The sequence below is a fragment of the Ostrinia furnacalis genome, unplaced genomic scaffold, assembly GCF_004193835.3.
Source record: "Ostrinia furnacalis isolate ACB-3 unplaced genomic scaffold, ASM419383v2 OfSCF1126, whole genome shotgun sequence".
NCBI lineage: Eukaryota > Metazoa > Arthropoda > Insecta > Lepidoptera > Crambidae > Ostrinia > Ostrinia furnacalis.
In genome coordinates, this window is record NW_021131365.1 from 740,098 (window position 1) to 760,663 (window position 20,566).

Here is a 20,566-nt window from a genome sequence, read left to right on the forward strand (position 1 = left end):
TTTCGTTTTATATGACCCAATACAAAAATCTATTGCCTAAAATATGTATGATAAAGTTTGAAACTTTTTATCACATTTTTCAAGTATTATTTAATCATAATTTATTTTTGATACATTTTTAAACGTCGAATATAATAGCAACACATACGAGATCCGATTCAATTACCGTATCAACCCAATTCGCCGTCTCAATTTATCAAATTACGTACTTACACCGTTCTCACACATCAATAAAAGTCATACTTTCCATTTCCGAGTGCATTGTGAGAGGAAAACCACCGATTACACGAACAATAGAGTGAGAATAGGAAGTGGCATGGAATCGATGGTTTTATTACTTGTGGCATGCCATAATAACATAATTATTTATGCAATGCTCTAGATAAAATAAAAGGAAATAGTACTAGTATTATAAACGAGAAAGTGTATTGTTACGTTTTGACCAAACTAATTTTTCTGCATAACCCAAAGGTAAACTGGATGAGAATGCCTTATGGCATTAAGTTCGCCTAATGTTAATATTTTTGGCATTGAAGTATAAATAAATAAATAAATAAATACTAAGACGGTTTTTTGAAAACATGATAGAGTCAGCGTCAATTAGTTTATTAATCGCGGTGTCACGCACCTAAAGTGGCCAGAAAGTTACCAATTCAACCTTATTCCAACTGTAACAAAGACGTGGTGCGAACTTTTTGGCTACTTGCCATAAATTTATTTTTCCTATACCCTACGTCGATTTATTCTCATCATAAAGGTTCCAGCTTTGAGCTTCGTCCTAAAAGAGTTCGTATAGAAAGTATAGTAGGGCTTGAATCTCTACTTGAGTAAAATAATCCGTCCATCCATGGGCGTTGTTTCATAACACTTTACGAGCCTTAAATAAGGACTGAGGACTTCAATCAGTCAGTAAAACCAAAGTTAAAACTCAAAATAATACCTTAAAGGCGTTCCCTCAAACGCTTTCTCGGTGATACATCTTCCTATTCTCGTCCACGTTTTGCCATTGTAATCGATTACGGCGGGTCGAATCGATTGCATAGATCGTCTCGAGTGCTCGCAATCGATTGTCACGTCTAACGGTGAACGTTGCGGACACAAATGATGCGATGCGGAATGCAAAATCGATTGTTTTACAGCTTTTGCTGTCATTAGAGAAGATGTGATATAGTCACAATCACAACAGTATCTGTTTTTAGAATAATATAGAATACTAGCGGCCGCCCGCGACTTCGTACGCGTGAATCCCGTTTTTCCCGCTAATTCCCGTTCCCGTGGGAATTTCGGGAATTCCTTTCTTAGTGCACCTCTACGGTACCTAAGCTACGTCCCTTCCAAATTTCAAGTGCCTACGTTTAGCCGTTTAGGCTGTGCGTTGATCTGTCAGTCAGTCAGTCAGTTTCTCCTTTTATATATTTAGATACAGTAAAGTAACTTATACAGGCTGTCCCAAAAGAGCGTGCCAAACTTAAGGAGATGATGCCTATCTCTTTTTTCATTTATACACACAGCAACAAGAGAATTTCACTTGGGAATTTTAAAAAAACATGAAAAAAACGTATCTCTAAAACTTTCTATCATCTTAAGTTTGGCACGCTCTTTTTGGGACACCCTGTATATAAATAGATACACAAAAACCAATAATGAGAGAGTCAGAAGACATTAAGTCTTAATTTTGTCTACTGCGACACTTTAGCAATGTGAGGCTTACTTTAACACCTTAATTATTTATTCTAGAGCACGACAAAATATCAATTACCTTCTCTTAATTATACAGCCGATATACAGCAAGTAATCTACTTTAATTAATTTACGTACAGAATTAATAGCATTTAATTTAACGATTGTAGGTAGGTATATGTATAGTCCTTCCCTGTATACTAGAACTAGGTAATTACCTGATGACGTTAGCTTAACTTTATACTTACATAAGGATAAGACTGAACCAGCTTTGAACTTGATTTGGTGAGCAGAACAAGTTACGCCATAAGTTCTTTGCTTTATAAAATCTCGGCGTCAAAACGGCCTTCAAAAAGTATTTTTAGATTTAGTGTCAACATCGTCTTCTTATTCATTTGCTCTTGGTAGAGCTATAATGGTCACATAAGTTGTAGAGGCGGATATAGCCCACAGCACGATCTCCCGCCATCTCTCCCTGTTGATAGACTGCCTGGTGCAGTCAGATACACGGTATCCCACTGCTGATTTTACTTAGACAGTCCAGCGCATAGGTGACCTGCCACGTGATCGGGTTCCTTCAACTATTCCCTGAATGACTCCTAAAAATGTCATCTAGGTAGGCCCAATTTAAAATTAACTTAAAGTTGTCTTGGATTAGGTGGCAAAAACAAACATTTGCCAACATCCTATAACTACACTCTTAATGGCTAGCAGCAATACCTTACTCGCTTATTAGTAGAAAATCCGCCACGTGTAATTACACCACATCCGTGAAACCATGTTGGGTGCTAGCATCGCAAGTGTGCCACGTTATCGCCTATTGAGGCCAGTGGCTCGCCTTCAAAGGAATGAGGATAGGCTGGTGAGGAGTAATATAATAGTAACATGCGTTTTTCTTTTATTTAAGTAACCAATATCAGTAGGTATTATTATTACGTACATTTTTGTTTCAGTCATATACATTATTATTATTTATTGTGATCATAAGTAAGCGATAAACAAATGGCCTACAGTGTAAGATTTTTTCTTCTGACATAATATTTTCCCCTGAATTTTTAACAATAACAGGGAAGCTCTTTGCCTTGTTCCTACCTGATAGAAAGTAATGATGTAATTACGAGGAATTCAGGTCACACTTCAGAAATGAAAATAGTGTAAACTGTAATACCCGTTCCAGAGTACCGGTTTCCTACAGTCTTCACATATTTAGGTGTTATTTTAAGTAATTTTATTATTAACTCGAAGCGACAAGGGCGAAAGGATAAATAAAATATTGTGTCTAGACTGTATCTAAAGACCGGCTAATTCCAGTGTGTTTTAATGATAAATTGTGCGAATGACTTACCTAGTTTTCCACACAAACACTACTCAGCCTCCAATACGTCGGACCTTCTGAAAAATCAACCCAACCCAGGGCTTCGAATAGTCTTCAGTCATGTACATTGACAATAATGCAAAGTTCACCGTATATCACACAATCAATGTCGATTCAAACTGTACTAGCGACAAATTAGTGATCACTAAAGCAATAATAAATGATTTCTCTACAAACCATTACTGATCCATTTGCTCATCTCTAATTCGATGATTTTGTCTGCCAATATTGATTGAATTAATTTGATGATTTTGTCTGCCAATATTGACCGTTAAGAGTTCAACGTATAACAGTGTATAAATAATTTTAACCTTAATCTAATAATTGAAACTACTTTTTTATTACTATGAGGTCTCACAGTGCCCGTGGATGCACAGGGTCACACACAAACCAATCACTGAACTCTATTCAACGCTGTGCGTTCGTTTTGTTACTTCACTTAAGCAAGCATCGTTTATGAATACGGGCGTATGTGTTGTACTTAAGAAACAGAAATTAGCCAATGCAAAGTAAAGTCCAAAATGTAAGCGACAGCTTTTGGTGTTTCAGTAAGATCTCCAGCAAATCAACCTGCCAAAAATTTACGAGTCTCAAAATTTCAATTTCGTATTTTAAATCCGTGTAAAATGAAAACCATTCTGTCATTATACTTAGGACCAAATATGTAGTTGGTCTCACTCGCTGGACAATGATTTGGCTTAGATGAACATCCTGAGAAGAGCATCCTTCTGACAACATCCTTCAATGTGTGCTTTACATATTTTTTTAATCGCATACCCAATACTTGGGGCCCTTAAACAAACGTGACCAGCCCCAATCGTTATTACCGCGGTACCGTTACCGCTAAACAGCTGATCGATTCGACAACGCTTAGACAAGTCATTGAGGGCAAACCGCGATATTACCGCGACAAATTGCAGAAATTACCGGGCAAAGTGCGAAATGGAATATTCGGGTGGGTGGAGACGTAATTCAGCTCTTGTGGCTATGCTTTTACCGCGGATTTACACGCGTTCGCTTAGTTTCTGAAACTTTATTTGCAGGAACTTTTTACTGTATGAAAATACGAGTAAAATAGTGTCGTATAAAAAAAAACACTTTCTTAGTTCTTCGGCGACATTATGTACTCATGTCCTTCTTCAAGGTCCTAATTATCTGTGTACCAAAATTCATCAAAATTAGTTCAGAATTTAAGCATGAAAACGTACAAACAAACAAACCGACTGCATTGTGACTTTTGCATTTACTTATATTACAGTGATAACATAGATTAGATATCTCAAATTATGGTTCGTCAAAAAAGAGAAAAGAACTCCCCATTATAAGAAAAGAAAAGCCCATTAAAACCCCATAGCAACAATCTAAATCCTTCATCAGTATGAACGTAAAGTAATTAAATATAAGCCTACTAATTATCAATTATGTTGGCAAAACATTAAACTATATCTTATTTTTAACACATAGCACGAGTTGTGCGTACGCACACATAATAAATCAGATAAGTGTATTTGTCAGCAAATGTGTGCTTTCAAAGGCGCAGGTGCTAAACAAACTCATTGTCATTGCCTCTATGCTTGACAATTTTATAACATAAGGCTGTGTATTCACTGGTACAAAGTTCTTCACTTTGAAAGGGCCCGAAAAGACCTATAATCTGTGTTCAAAAGCAAGTAAAGGTACAGATACATTTCATTACCAGCAAGAAAGCATACCATGCATGCAAAATGTGTGTCAAACATTGCTAATAATAAGCATTCTCATTTCGAATTGTTCGAGCGCGCTTGTTTTAGGCATGCTAATGACTTTATGGATATTTATGTAACTGTACCTCAATGTCTTGTGGCGGATCTTAAACAACCACAGACATTCATCATTTACGCTTAGAACCAAGTAACAATACAATTTTAATGTTAAAGCAAAAAACTTTTGACTCGCAGATTTTTCCGATTTTATTTTAGTCTTACAAGAATTTATTAGCTACCAATTTTTGTAACAAATAAAAATGTCTCCAAATTTTACAGTGTGTCCTAGGCTTTATGTTAATGTTATAAACGAAGGTTTAGGTCCAAGGTTGGCCCAAATCGACATAGTACTATGTTGTGAAACAAAACATGGCGTTTTAAGAATTATGATATAATTAAGATAATTACTCTTTACCTACAAGACTTAGCACTTAGCGACGAGAATGTTTGGTGATAAAACTTTGGATTCTTACAGGCGACTCTGAATGTCATGGAAAATTGAGTATCATGCTTACGTTTGTTCTTTCCTTTGTTTGTAATGTACCTATCTAAGGAAAAATAAATATATTTGTAAGTAGGTACTTAATGTTATTATGAAGATAATCGTACCTATGTTTGTAGAGGATTTTCTGAAGTCTCTGTACCTTTAGACAGTGTAACGCCCGTATTCACAAACATTAGGTACTATGAGGTCTCACAGTGCGCGTGGACGCACAGGGTGACACATGCAGCAATCACAGAGCTCTATTCAACGTTGTGCATTCGATTTGCTGCTTCACATAAGCAAGCATCGTTTGTGAATACGGGCGTAAGATTGACGAAGTCTGTAACCTTTTTTATAGACTTTGGCAATCGTATAAACCAATCAGGCCAACCAAATTTGAACGTATTTCTAATTAGACGCCAAGAAAAATACTTGACAGTACTATTTCCACCTCTCATTCCTACTATTGCAACTCCCAGGAAACTAAGATGTTGGTGTAGAGTTTACCAAAACCCAACCACCAAATGTCAAGTTTGTCCCGGGGAAATGTGAAACTGTCATTAGAACGAGGAAATGTGTTAATCTCTCAGCCTCCAAGCGGTAGCCGGCCACCGCGTAATAATTGATTATCTATTTCGTCTAGATTCGCGGCGCTTGAAGGGTTGAAATCATTTCGCTCTGATGATTTCTCGATGGAAGTATTAATACTCATCATCAACAGCCCTTTACAGTCCACTGCTGGACTATGAGCCTCCTCCACTATAGTGGAGGGTTTTGCCATAATCTCCACGCTTGGCAGGCGGGTTGGAGATCGCAGTTTAAAAGATTGATGTTTTTCAGAGAGCGCTGCTGCCCATTCTCTGTTTGATGTGTAGTCCCTAAGTCGCCTCTTACGACACCCGCGGGAAGAGTAGGGGTTGGTGACAAATGTATTCTACTCTGCCGTCACCACACGGCTAATAGTAATAGTATTAATACTACTGGTACTAAAACCCAATTGAGCTAACTGCGCACCTCGCTGGAATGCGACTCTCCCTCCCACTTACCCGAGCGTTGATGTGACGTCACGGCAGCCAATGTGCGCAGTTAATTCGACCGGGTTGTAGTGTATTGTTACCTCCGTTGAGCGAAATGATTTCAATACACACCTCTTTGATCCAATGCAGTTTAATTTTTCCCTGAGACAAACTTGATTGGTGCGCACTGTGCAGTTAACTGAACCGGGTTGTGCCAACTAAAGAGAAATTCTCATCAATTCTCCAACAAAAGGTTACCTAATCCATAACGATCCTAAAACAATCCCGAATCCCGACCCTTAAAAGTAACGACGGATCTATTTCAACCCAAACAACCGGGATAGGGCCTTATTTTCGCAGAATCTGCCAAAACACCGCATCATTACTCCTGCCTGTTATTTTTCTTTCCCACTTCATCAGCGATGTATTAAATATTTATGTAAAGGTTTGAATCAACAGAAAAATGGGTAAACAGTTGCTGTTTACTTAAATAAATAGTAACAGAGGTCGACTACGTCAGGGTTATTGAAAAATCGCTCTTGTTAAACCTCATTAAGATGACACATTGTAAAGCTCTTTTCATCGTTTGTAACTTACAGTTTCGAATGGATAGCAACAGACAGAGGAAACATAGGTCGACTCTACATCAGGTTTATTAAAAAACTAGCGGCCGCCCGCGAATTCGTACGCGTGGAAAATACAAAACTTAGTGAGCACCTACGTTCTAAAAGGAACCCCCATGCAAAATTTGAGACTCCTAGCACTTGTAGTTACTGAGATTTCGTGATGAGTGAGTTAGTTACCTTTCGCTATTAAAGATATAGATAGCTCTCATTTAAGATCTTTACCTTGGGGGAGGCCTTTGTCCAGCAGTGGACGTCATTTGGCTGAAACGAACGAACGAACGAACGAACGTTCTTAAGATAACTCATATTGTTCAGCTTGATGTCGTCCTTTGAATTTTCAATCTTAATAAGTTTACAGTAAAAGCCAGATTGCGTATCTACAGGTATGCCCCTGTAAATATTGCTCTAAGTTTTCTTTTGTTTAGATATTATTATCTAAATAGATAACAATATATCAGGTTGAGGTTAATGAACAGTAATGTTTAATAACCATTTTTCAGTTTTATTACGTTTTCACACTGAAGTCGTTGATCTAAAATCTAGATTGGCCTAGCAGGAGAATTTAGGCTTCATTTTATTGAAAGAACTATACGAGTAGGTATATAACATTTTGAAATTATACATTTTGAAACAAGTAAATAGTCTTAAGCTATAATAATAATCCAAAGCTTCAATAAACTTCATAAAATAGGCTGGTCATTCACTCTTGCCCTCTATCGGTTCCTACAAAGGATAAGTAGATCTGTTGACGTGAAACATTCATCAAGTAATCTCCAAGATCAATTTGTCTTACAAATTTGAACCACACCGTACCTACTTCAGACAGAATAATTTCATCTCCAAATCCATATTACAATGCCAATAAGACTCAAAACCGCGTGCGATATGAATGAAAAGATGATTTAGCAATATTTACGAACAATAGCCTTAAATTGGAGTACCTATAGAGTTTAGAATAATAAAATAATTCAGATCTTATTCCTTTGATGTTTAGGATTACATTGAATCGTATTTGATTTTACTGGAGTTGATGAGAAAAATGTGGTACTGTATGGCATTAAACTGTAAAGTTCAATCTAATTTATATTATGTAGCTTAATATTTATTGCTTCTTTAAAGAAATTATAGATCTATGTGGATTTTATAGCTATTAGCGTTTTTTGGCATTGTATCTCAAACTTCTCCACACTTGCCGCCAAATGTTTGTCTCGAAACGCTGATAGGGCAAAAGGCTCCTTAAGAGCATTTGACGATTTGTAAGTAGGTACTAATTCGAGTCTATACCAATAAAGACAATTTTGATTTTGAAACTTTTAACATCAAAGGACCCTAACCTCGTTCTATTCTATGCTGTGATGTTATCATTATCACAATACATCATCATCATCATCAACCTACATCACTCAGTTCACTTCTGGCCACTTTATTGTCAATACTACCTTGCGTATGTTATCACTCTATTTTGCTAGAGGCTATGACCTCAAAGTAGGTAACTAAAAACTAGTTTAGTATGACTCAACAATGCGGAAATATGTTCGTCAAGAATTAATTCTATTATACCACTCATTGTTATTATTGTTGTTATTGACACTTCTGTGCTTCTGGTGGCACAATGACTATGACAATGGCGTAGGTGTCATCTTCGTGGGCTGTTGTTTGTTAATTAGGCAGCAATAATTAGCACATTATCATATCTAAATAAACAAAGGTACCCTAGAGAATCTAGAGCTAGACCATCGAGTCTGAATTAATTACCTATTGACTAGAGTAGCCATAGTCTCTACATCGAGAAAACTTTGGGTAGAAATACTTGTGCAATAAATTATGCTAACACTAGGTACTTATGAGATTCGAGTACAGTTGGCATCATAAGTTGATACGCAATATCGTTAACACCACTAGAGAAGTAGATTATTTATTAGTAGCTGTTAAAACGCAACTCTACACTATGGGTAGACCCATGGATTTTAGGTAAAGCATAAAGAACTTTACGATATCACTGGTTCATGATATCATTTTTGCAAAGCAAAGGAAACTGTACCACATCACTAACATATTTATTGATTTCAAAGGTACCTTACTTAAAATCATAATTTCCTGCAAATGAAAAACTAACTCTGTTTTCAGTGCTAGAAAGAAACGTTTTATCTTCGATTTATTGTTTCCTGTGTTCAATCACCAAAATGCTTCTTCCGAATCTAGTCCAGTGACTATAATTTGCCCTTCTGTATTATCCATTACCGTTTACCAATGTACCAATTCTCCATCTTTCAGGAAGAACCGGCAATGTGTGCAGCGTGGATATGGACTGTCCCGACAACGCCTTCTGCAGGCAGAGCAGCTACTGCGTCTGTAAAGATGGCTTCGTGTATGCAGCGGTCAACAGCACGCACAAAGGATGCTTGAAGGGTAAGCCATTTTGAACCTTATTACATTTGAACAGAGTCTTTTAAGTTTAAACTAGCATCTTCCGTGTGTATGTAATGCTGCAGTCAACAGCATGCTAGGATGCTTGAAGGGTAAGCCATTCTGTGACCTGGTGACATACGAATAGGCTTTTGACTTTAAACTAGCATCTTCCGTATGTAATGCTGCGGTCAACAGCAGGCATAAAGGATGCTTGAAGGGTAAGCCATTTTGAACCTTTACAATTGAACTGAAGGCTTTGTTTAGCTTGTAAAAGTAATGTGTGTCATGTGGTGCAAGTAGAATAAGAACACTGAACGGAAAAATCTGCCCCCAATGGGATTCGTACCCGGGACCTCTGGCTCTGAAGCAGGTGGTCTTACCACAGAGGCGGTTAAAGGGTCAAATATCATCAAGCCTGTGAAAAGCATAGACTTATGAACTCTCCCGCGTGGACCGATAAAGAATTTCTTTAAAAAATAATAAAATAATGTATCATGCTATCTCCAAGTCTATAACAGTTCACCGATGTTAAGCACTTATGAAAGTTAAAAGTGATAAAAATAAAAATGTGTTTGTGACATAAAACGCTTGTGGTTAGAAGGTGAAATCTTTTCCACCACCAAGAAAAAGTTGTTACACGCTTCAATTTAGCAATAATATGGGAACCGCTCAGCTGGTTCTAGATAATTAAAATGATCGATCAGTGTCTTTATATTAACCTAAAGTGAGAACAATAGGTAGAATGAAGCTTTGATACCTGTCCCCTGGACAAAGCTCCAAACGTGACAACTGTAATGTTGAAATTAATTCACGTAAGGCTTGTTACTTTGTCTAGACTTAGGGTTGCCATCTCAAGACACGTGCAAACCTCGGATTTTGGAGTCCAGAACCCGGACTTGTCAACCAGTTTTTTCAAACCTCGCGTTGCCCGTCATCAGCCTAAAAATGAAATTTTTAAGCCCGGACTCCAAATGAAACCCCACTCGGACGCACCCCGGACGCCTTCGAAACCCGGACGAATGGCAACCCTATCTAGGCTACCATTCGTAAGGTGAAATTGATAAAAAGACAAAAGATCACTTTAAAATCCGGAGTGGTACGGAACTCTAAATCACAATACTGTACACCTGCTCTAATTACTTGTCTAAAACTTAATACTTTTATCTAAATCACCATGTAAACACGCTCAGATGTGTATCTTCTAATTTTAATATCACTAATTTCGACATCAATTATCGTTAGGCTTATACTTTACAAGATAACATCTCGAGTGTTGTAATAGAAGCGAGATAAAAAATAAAGACGTGAGAAATCTACGGAAAATTATTATAGTTAGTTATGCAATGACTTTTCAGAAAAAGTGGACTCATTTAAAAACCGAATGGCATGTCATCATTCATTATGTTGAAGGCTAGTGCATTTAGGTACGTTGCGATACTTGCGATTCATGACAATAAGCTGACAAAGAATGATCTGGGAAATGTGGCATTCAAAACCCAGCTTTAGGTACTTCCATATACAACTCAATAAGCTTATTCAATCTATCACACAACATCTTTGGGGGTGGGTGTGCGACGTAGTGTACCTATGGCAATGCGTGATACTTTTAAAAAAAGGACGGCAATTCTTTTGTTTTTGCAGATATCAGTGGTAATTGCTTACCAATAGGTGTGGTCCATAAGCCCGTTTGATCCGCAATCCACAATCTCTTTGCCTGTATCTGACCTGATGGGAAGTGATGATAACGCCGATGGTGGAAGCGGCTTAATCCGGAATCCTCAATCACAGAGGAACAGGCTATACCTCAAACTACCCACACACATTCTGTATATCATTGTTATGGCGACAAACTTAGGTAATACTCATCTTCATCAAACTTGACCTTCACTGGTTGGGTTTTATTGGCGGTCATGCTGTAGATCCTGGAGGTTGGGACGACTTGCTGTGGTGGGAACGAGAGGTGGGAATAGTCCCGTTATACTCATCTGTACCAAACAGGAGAACCAAAGTAGCCGCAGAATTGCTAAAATCAAGTGGCAGTGGGCGGGGCACATAGCTCGTAGAGACGATGGCCGTTGGGGCAGGAAAGTTCTCGAGTGGCGACCACGGGCTGGAAGACGTAGCGTGGGCAGGCCTCCTACTAGGTGGACCGACAATCTGGTAAAGGTCGCGGGAAGAGCCTGGATATGGGCAGCGCAGGACCGTTCATTATGGAAAACCTTGGAGGAGGCCTATGTCCAGCAGTGGACGTCATTTGGCTGAAACGAACGAATGAACTCATCTGTACTATTATATTCCAGAGGCTCGCAGCGGCGAGGAGTGCGTTCAGCACATCCAGTGTCACTCAACCCTCGGTGTGCACTCGGAGTGCGCAGGCGGCGTGTGCGGCTGCGTCGCGACCGCACACTTAGAGGATGACCGATGCTACGAGACTTCTGGTAAGTTGGAAACAGCTGCTCTATCATCTCCATCTAGTCGTTCTTCAATCTCTAGCTGGATGCCAACCTTGAGAGTTCATTACATCTTTAGCAAGTGTGATAGCTGCTTACTGCATGTACTGATGTAACGCCAGGTGATGTGATTGTAATGTATACTATGTCTTCCATGAAGAAATTTAAGTTGTTTAAGCTCCCAGTAGTAGAAAAACGTAAATGCTTTTGCTTCGTTCGTTCGTTCGTTTCAGCCGAAAGACGTCCACAACTGGACAAAGGCCTCTCCTAAGGCTTTTGCTTATTTTAGACAAAATCAGCAATAGACACATCTTAATAATGGTTCCTAAACAATCTTTTAGATCTTGCATAACATGCCTCAACCTTTTCAAATCTATGATTACAGTGGTCGGAGAGCGTTGTCTGGTAGACCAGAACTGCTTCTTGGGCGAGACTGGTCCGCCGCGACAAGCCTTCTGCGTGCGAGGGTACTGCACATGCCAGCTTCAGTTCAGCCCAAGGGATAATGGGACGAGGTAGGAAAAGTAGATGAACATAGAAATAAAAAAAACTAAAGTTATAGTTATTAAAAGTTACATAAGTACGATACGAATGTGAATAATGGCAAAAAAATTGAAGATCCATTTGAGCGACCATTTTCATGAATCATGACAGTAAAACATGCACAAAAATGCTGAACATTCCAAAAGAAAGAAGAAGAATGAAACCAATACAATATAGGAAAATACAGTTTGTCACCATTGAAGTAATATTACTACGTATAGAACAGACATCGCGAACAAAATATGTACAGTGCGGGGTGCGGGGCGGGAATTTGACGGACAGCTGTCAGTCAAATCCATGACTATCAAGTTTCATAATTTATGGCGATAAAATCTGCACCAGAAAATGTCGTACTTCATTGATAGGATTGCACGAATAGTGACGTTCCTGCGGTCGCCTCATCATAGACATTGTGAATCGATTGTGAAAATAAAGAAATCGGCTAAATTGTGTTAAATTTTCATGGTGCTCAATAGCAAAAAGGTTCAGCTACTTACATTATTTTCTTTTATTATATTGTGCGTTTCCTGTAATGTAATCTAAGCTCCCCTCCCTTAGACTAAAATTAGCCCTCCTAGACAAGTGACAAAACGTAGCAGTTGAAACATTCGAAATCACTTCGCTCCGCCGTTTTTTGGTGTTAGTTACTTCACTCTGTGATGCGATTTTAAAATTACAACTGGCCATTCCGAATTCACAACTGAGGGGACTGAGGCTAATCGTGTTACTTGTGCTACAAGTGCGTATGGGCTTCATACTGATGCTTAAGCCATTAATTATTTTTCTTCCCGATTAAAATCTAATGTAATCGATAATCGCCTTGAGAATCGTTAACTGGTATTTTCTAATTCGATAAAAAAATTACCCATCTCTAGTTTAAAACTGTCATCCAACAGCGCACGAAATATTATGAGTTATAGATAATGATACCATTACAGAGGCGACACTTCGTTTACGTTTAGTTTCTGCCTATTGAATTGGATACTGTAAGGAAACATCGTCATCATCATTTTAGCTACTGGACGTCCACTGCTGAACAAAGGCCTCCTCTAATGATTTCCACATCGCCCAGTTGATAGTGGCCTGCACCCAGCGTCTTCCTGCTATCTTCAGTCAGTCCATCTTGAGATTTTAGAAAAATTCCCACTCGTCACGGTAGGAACAAAGCTAGGGATGACCCACGCCTTCACTCCAGAACCAATAAAATAACTGAAAGTCAGAAACTTTCAGTTATTTTATTGTCTCTATTGTTAACTATCTCAGTGGTTGAGTACACGTATAATAGCTGTGAGGTAGAAGTTACGGGACTATTCCCACCTCTCCTTTTCACCGCTGCATCTCCTGTGTAGCTAGCACCTAGACTAGTTGATTTAAAGCCAAGGTATATCAGTTTTTAGGTAATGACTTAGTGCATCTAAAAATGTAAAACTTTCTAGTTTTTTGTAACATTGAAAAATCTAAAAAGAAGCATCATTTTTTTTACCAAGTGTTTCTAAGAAATTTAAATGGAAGCTTTTGATGACAACGTATTGCTTACTTTTTCAGCTGTCGAACGAATCACTTTTATACTCATAGGTCCTGTACATCGGTAGATTTGGTAAATAAATGAATCCATCCGGACTCAGAAACTAAAAAAATTAAAATAGCTGTAATTTTTTAATACTGGATTTGTCGATTAAATTGATCATATTACTGCGCCCTAACGGGTCGGACACTGGTGACCAGACACACTGTACAATTATTATAATTTTAGCCTATCTCGTGAGCTAGGTGTCAATAATTAGGGTGATTTACTAACTAACCAGTCGCATACGAACAACAGCAGTGAGATTCAAACAAGTTTGATCCATGATGCCGCACGACTATTGTGTGAGCCCACCCGTAACCCAAGCTTATTTAGCTTAACACAAGGGGCTGGACGGGACTATTAGTAATTTGTGCAATACAAAGTGCTTATAATCTTTAAAAAAATCTTTTTATTGCTGTATTTAACCTTCCTTTCGTATACTAATTTATGCGTCAGTGTCAAGTCTGCGATTTTTATTCTTTGAAATTTTCGTAAAATGGCTGCCGCCGCGGTGACGCCTTGTAATTAACAAATTAAAATTAAATTAGTGTTTTAAAGTGCATAAATGTACAACTTAATGGTAAAAAGTCATTCCTTGATTTTTACTTAATATGTATCTGGAGTTATTTGAACAGTATTTTCGTCTATAGGATGGCATATTTCAAAAAACAAAACTGCACTCAAGCGTGTTGTCACAGCAACCGCTGAGCACATACTAATTGAATTTCGGTCCATGGACCTGTTTGCATGCCAGAAACAGTCTAGTTGACATGTCTTCTCTAGTACGTAGTACATTATAACTCAATGTTTGTCACAACTGAGTCAGTGTTTGAGGTATGGGAGCGGCACGGGAGGGGTGACATTGACATATTATGACGTGACAGAGCATACAAAAGCAAATCTGACGTCTCGCTGACGTTTGACGTTACAAAATCGCCCTCCTGTTCTATAGTAGGGAATTTAGTGCAAGAACCCCTCCACTTTGGTATAGAAGGCTCATTTTTGCAACAGTGGTTCTTTGGGTGCTCCTGAGTAGATTTCCGTCGGTAGACATCGGGAGCCCCCCCTGTGGTAGCAGGGGGAGGGGGGGCAAGTTTCCTTCCGCCGCGCTTCACTTTAAGGCCCATATCTTCAAAACTATGGGTATTAGGGCAAGTGTAGTATCATTTTCGGATAATTAAAGGATGGCGAATTCATTTCTAGAACAAACTTTTTGCCNTTACCACAAACTGTTGTAGAATTGCCCAATTGCCCATTCATAAATTTAAAGCACATATCAAAAGCACCTTAATGAAAAAGGGCTACTATAAAGTTGATGATTATATAAAAGATAAAAATGTTTGGAATGTTTAACTACCTAGCTCGCATCAATATTTATGACTATAATTTGTATATTTTAAAGACTGTAAAACCTTGAAAAGGAAGCTGACAATAGTGACTGAGTTTCTTGCGCTGCTTCTTCTCAGCACTGGCCCATTTATTGTCCCAAAGCAGTGGTAGGGTTAATATTGGGACGTGTAAAAGCGCTTTTTAAAAGCCTATTTGCAAAATAAACGAATTTTATTAATTTTATTAATTTTAATTTTTATGAATTTTCTATCTCGTGATTCCAGGTGTGTCCGCGATGCGACGTTGGGCGAGGAGTGCGAAGACCAGCTCCAGTGTGCAGGCCCAGGCTTGGAGTGTAGAGGCACGTGCCGCTGCCGGGACAACTGGGTGGCTCATAATGAGACCAACTCCTGTTTCGAATGTAAGTTGCTTTATGCATACTTATTCTCTAGAAGTGAGAGCCTATACAGCAGCGGTTCCTAAACGTATTTAGTCTACTGCCCACTTAGAGAATAAATTATTATTTAGCGCCCCCCATTTTTGTAGTCAAGAGTCGAGCTCAGTCAGTGTCTAAGAGTCCTCCTAGTAGATGACGCCTCCCAAGCCTCTACACAACGTCCCGATTTTTTTTCTGGGTCTCTTACCGCCCCCCTTTAAGCCTGCAGCGCCCACAAGGGGGCGTTATCGCCCACTTTGGGAAAGACTGCTATACAGGGTGTAATTTTGTAATGCCACCTGGAGGGAAAGTACTCGTAATACTGTAGATAGAAAATTTTACTGAAAGAAAACATTCCTTTGTTTTTGAAAAGAATACCATACAATTTTCTGCACATAATTAAAATAATTTAAGATTTCATGGTTTTCCTTTCATTTAATTTAACAAGTTTGTTAGAGAGATTTAATCCTTATACTTAACCCTAACGATCGATGCAATAAAAATACAGCGTGTAATTTTTAACAGATTTTAGTTGGTTCATTTCCCAGGTGTGGCAAGCAAATTTTTGGAAATCTTTGAATGCAGTTCTATTTCTTTTCAAAAATAAAGGAATGTTTTCTTTGAGGAAAATTTTCTATCTATAATTTTAAGAGTATTTTCTCTCCAGGTGGCATTACAATTTACAAAATTCCACTCTATACAGAGTAATTTTCTTAGAATATACATTCTAAGAAAATCCGAGAAACATTACTCGGGTCTCGGACCTGGCACTGGAGTGTAGGAGTTGCCACAACTGGGTAAAAACTGGGTGTTTTTTGAATTCGCTGTATTTTTCTTAATTCGATTTTGGGCGGGGAGTGATATGACCTAAAGTCTGTTCGCCGAGAGTTGATAAAAAAAAATATCAGAGGTTCTAAACTCATTATAAATTGCGGCCCGCTAATTATTTTTGTCGATATAATGAAAAAGTTGGTAGATTATTATTGGCCTGGCCTTTTTTTTGGCCTGGATTCTCGGCTCGGTTACAATTTAATTTTGGACTACCATTTATAAGAATGTTCTAAAAATACCAATTATCTACCAAAATATATTAACGATTTCGCACTACTAAATCATCGTTCTCTTTGCCTCAAAAATACCAAAAAAGTAGAAATCTACTAAAAGTGGTCACGCTGTGGCCGCCGCCGCCCGCCGGCCGGGGCGCTTGACGACAGCTGCAAGGCTCGTACCATGGTACTCAGTGCGCGTTGTGACAAACGACGCCCGCCATACAGAATGCGATAATTAAGCGACAGTCGCTATTGCAAGACATTTCATAATATTTATCAACTCTCGGCGAACAGACTTTAGTTATAATGCGCAAGCCTGAGTCTGACAACTCTGAAGTGAAGGAGGAACGTCACACGCTCCACATAGCTAACATAGCCCGACGTATTAGCAAGCTGAAGGTGGCGGTTCGCATCGCGACAGAGACAGGAGACCGAGACGCGAGACCGAGACGAGAGACCGCGACCGTTACTTGACTAAGGCAGAGACCTGTCTGTCTCTGTCTCGCTTGCGGACTGTCGCTTATACATTATCTAAAGTCAAGTAAGGGGTCATCCATAAAGTACGTCACACCTAAAGGGGGGGGGAGGGGGTCGACAAAGTGTGACATGGTGTGACAAGGGGTGGGAGGGGTCCTTAGTTTCGGGACATCACATTTTAATTGTTTTAAATATTTGATATGATGTTGATTTCATAAAAAAAAAAGTACTTAATTTAAATGGAAATAAAACTAATTTCGGAACTGCTGTTTTAATTTAATAATTTTTTGATGTGAAATTGCAAAACATGTGACGTCACACNTAAATATTTGATATGATGTTGATTTCATAAAAAAAAAAGTACTTAATTTAAATGGAAATAAAACTAATTTCGGAACTGCTGTTTTAATTTAATAATTTTTTGATGTGAAATTGCAAAACATGTGACGTCACACTAGGAGGGGGGGGTCTCAGAAATGTGACCACCTGTGACAAGGACGGGCGGGGGGGCTCAAAAAATCATGAAATTCGTGTGACGTACTTTATGGATGGCCCCTAACGTGACGTACCGCGATGCGAACCGCCACCTTAAAGTGGATAGGTAAGACACAAAACTGAGGGCCAATAGGTCTAGGTAGGAAGGTTTTAAAATAGAGGCTATGTACCAGCAAGCGCAGTTTAAAATTATTTCCAGATATTTCAAGTGCGTCTGCAACTATTTTTATCCTGAGATATAATCAAATGCCCCAATTGGTTCACAGCTGTAAAAGCCCTGAACGAGCCGTGTGAATACGACGTGCAGTGCGACGCGTTAGCAGGCGTAGCGGAGGCACGCGCACCTGGTGCCGCGCTGTGTTTGGGCGGCGCCTGCGCATGTTCATACAACGCGCACGCGGTCGGAGACCCACCGCGCTGCTGGCACAGACGGCGGCCGGGACAGGAGTGCCGAAGGGACGAGGTGGGAATATGAACCTTATTGTAGTAGCAGGAGGGGTTACTATCCAGGCGCGGCGCTGTGTTTGGGCGGCGCCTGCGCATGTTCATACAACGCGCACGCGGTCGGAGATCCGCCTCGCTGCTGGCACAGACGGCGGCCGGGACAGGAGTGCCGGAGAGACGAGGTGGGAATATGAACCTTATTGTAGTAACAATATGCAAGAGGGTTGTGATGCACCGCGCTGTTTTTTGGGCTGCGCTTACGCATGTTCATACAACGCTCACGCGTTCGGAGATCCGCCTCGCTGCTGGCACAGACGGCGGCCGGGACAGGAGTGCCGAAGGGACGAGGTAGGAATTATAATATAGTCTTTTTGAGTGTATTTATCTATGGGTTTTCCAACTAAGACAACCCTGGCTGATACTGCAACGAGACAAGATAGGTACTTACATAACCCTAATTTAAGTGACAAATGCAAGCATAGTGCACCAAGCTACATCGCTGAACATTTCTGACAAGACTTTAGGACGAACTGAGGTATGGACTATGAGATATGATGTTCAATTAATGATACGAATTGAGCGATGGATAGCACAGAGTAGACCGAGTCCATCTAGCAAAGTATGTGGAAGTCAATTTGGAGCTAGGCCACCTCCAATGACGTCACGTACGCTAGCGGGCGTATCGGAGGCGCGGCGCTATGTTTGGGCGGCGCCTGCGCTTGTTCATACAACGCGCACGCGGTCGGAGATCCGCCTCGCTGCTGGCACAGACGACGGCCGGGGCAGGAGTGCCGAAGGGACGAGGTGGGAATATGAACCTTATTGTAGTAACAATATGCAAGAGGGTTGTGATGCACCGTGCTGTGTTTGGGCGGCGCCTGCGCATGTTCTTACAACGCACACGCGTTCGGAGACCCACCGCGCTGCTGGCACAGACGGAGACCGGGACAGGAGTGCCGGAGGGACGAGGTAGGAATTATAATATAGTCTTTTTGAGTGTATTCTATGGGTTTTCCAACATAGACAACCTTGGCTGATACTGCAACGAGACAAGATAGGTACTTACATAACCCTAACTTAAGTGACAAATGCAACCATAGAGCACCAAGCTACATCGCTGAACATTCCTGGCAAGACTTTAGGACGAACTGAGGTATGTTGTATGAGATATGATGTTCAATTAATGATACGAATAGAGCGATGGATAGCACAGAGTAGACCGAGTCCATCTAGCAAAGTATGTAGAAGTCAATTTGGAGCTAGGCCACCTCCAATGACGTCACGTACGCTAGCTGGCGTAGCGGAGGCGCGGCGCTGTGTTTGGGCGGCGCCTGCGCATGTTCTTACAAAGCGCACGCGGTCGGAGACCCACCGCGCTGCTGGCACAGACGGCGGCCGGGACAAGAGTGTCGGAGAGACGAGGTGGGAATATGAACCTTATTGTAGTGGCAAGAGGGGATACTATCCAGGCGCGGCGTTGTGTTTGGGCGGCGCTTACGCATGTTCATACAACGCGCACGCGGTCGGAGACCCACCGCGCTGCTGGCACAAACGGCGGCCGGGACAGGAGTGCCGGAGGGACGAGGTGGGAATATGAACCTTATTGAAGTAACAATATGCAAGAGGGTTGTGATGCACTACTATCGCGGCGCCATGCTGTGCTTGGGCGGCGCGTGCGCATGTTCATACAACGCGCACGCGGTCGGAGACCCACCGCGCTGCTGGCACAGACGGCGGCCGGGACAGGAGTGCCGGAGAGACGAGGTAGGAAGATAGTATTCTTGAATCTACTGTGTGGGCTTCTAAAGCAACCCTGGATGACACTGAAGATACACATCTACAGAGGTTTATGACCGATGAGCTCCAGGATGAGGTAAAAATTTTAGTGACAATACGCAACCAAGCGTTAATCCCATTACAACCTTGCAAGTGACGTCACGTAGAGCTGAGGGGAGGGGGCTCTATCGCGGCGCCGCGCTGTGCTTGGGCGGCGCCTGCGCATGTTCTTACAACGCGCACGCGGTCCGCCTCGCTGCTGGCACAGACGGAGACCGGGACAGGAGTGCCGAAGGGACGAGGTTTGAATATGAACCTTATTGTAGTAGCAGGAGGGGGTACTATCCAGGCGCGGCGCTGTGCTTGGGCGGCGCCTGCGCATGTTCATACAACGCGCACGCGGTCGGAGATCCACCGCGCTGCTGGCACAGACGGCGGCCGGGACAGGAGTGCCGGAGGGACGAGGTGGGAATATGAACCTTATTGTAGTAGCAGGAGGGGGTACTATCCAGGCGCGGCGTTGTGTTTGGGCGGCGCCTGCGCATGTTCATACAACGCTCATGCCGTCGGAGATCCACCGTGCTGCTGGCACAGACGACGGCCGGGACAGGAGTGCCGGAGGGACGAGGTAGGAATTATAATATAGTCTTTTTGAATGTATTCTCTGG

At 40.8% G+C, this 20,566-nt stretch overlaps 1 protein-coding gene across 4 annotated transcripts in view; it reads left to right on the plus strand.

The window, feature by feature from the left end:
• Positions 1–20,566, plus strand: part of LOC114351285 (prion-like-(Q/N-rich) domain-bearing protein 25) — a 46,244-nt gene that overhangs the window by 23,069 nt on the left and 2,609 nt on the right. For all 4 annotated transcript variants that reach the window (XM_028302439.1, XM_028302438.1, XM_028302437.1 and 1 more), the window contains exons 3-7: positions 9,198–9,332; positions 11,633–11,770; positions 12,168–12,297; positions 15,506–15,642; positions 17,945–18,141. In XM_028302439.1, the coding sequence (XP_028158240.1) occupies positions 9,198–9,332; positions 11,633–11,770; positions 12,168–12,297; positions 15,506–15,642; positions 17,945–18,141 (737 nt within the window). The remainder of the gene's footprint in view (positions 1–9,197; positions 9,333–11,632; positions 11,771–12,167; positions 12,298–15,505; positions 15,643–17,944; positions 18,142–20,566) is intronic.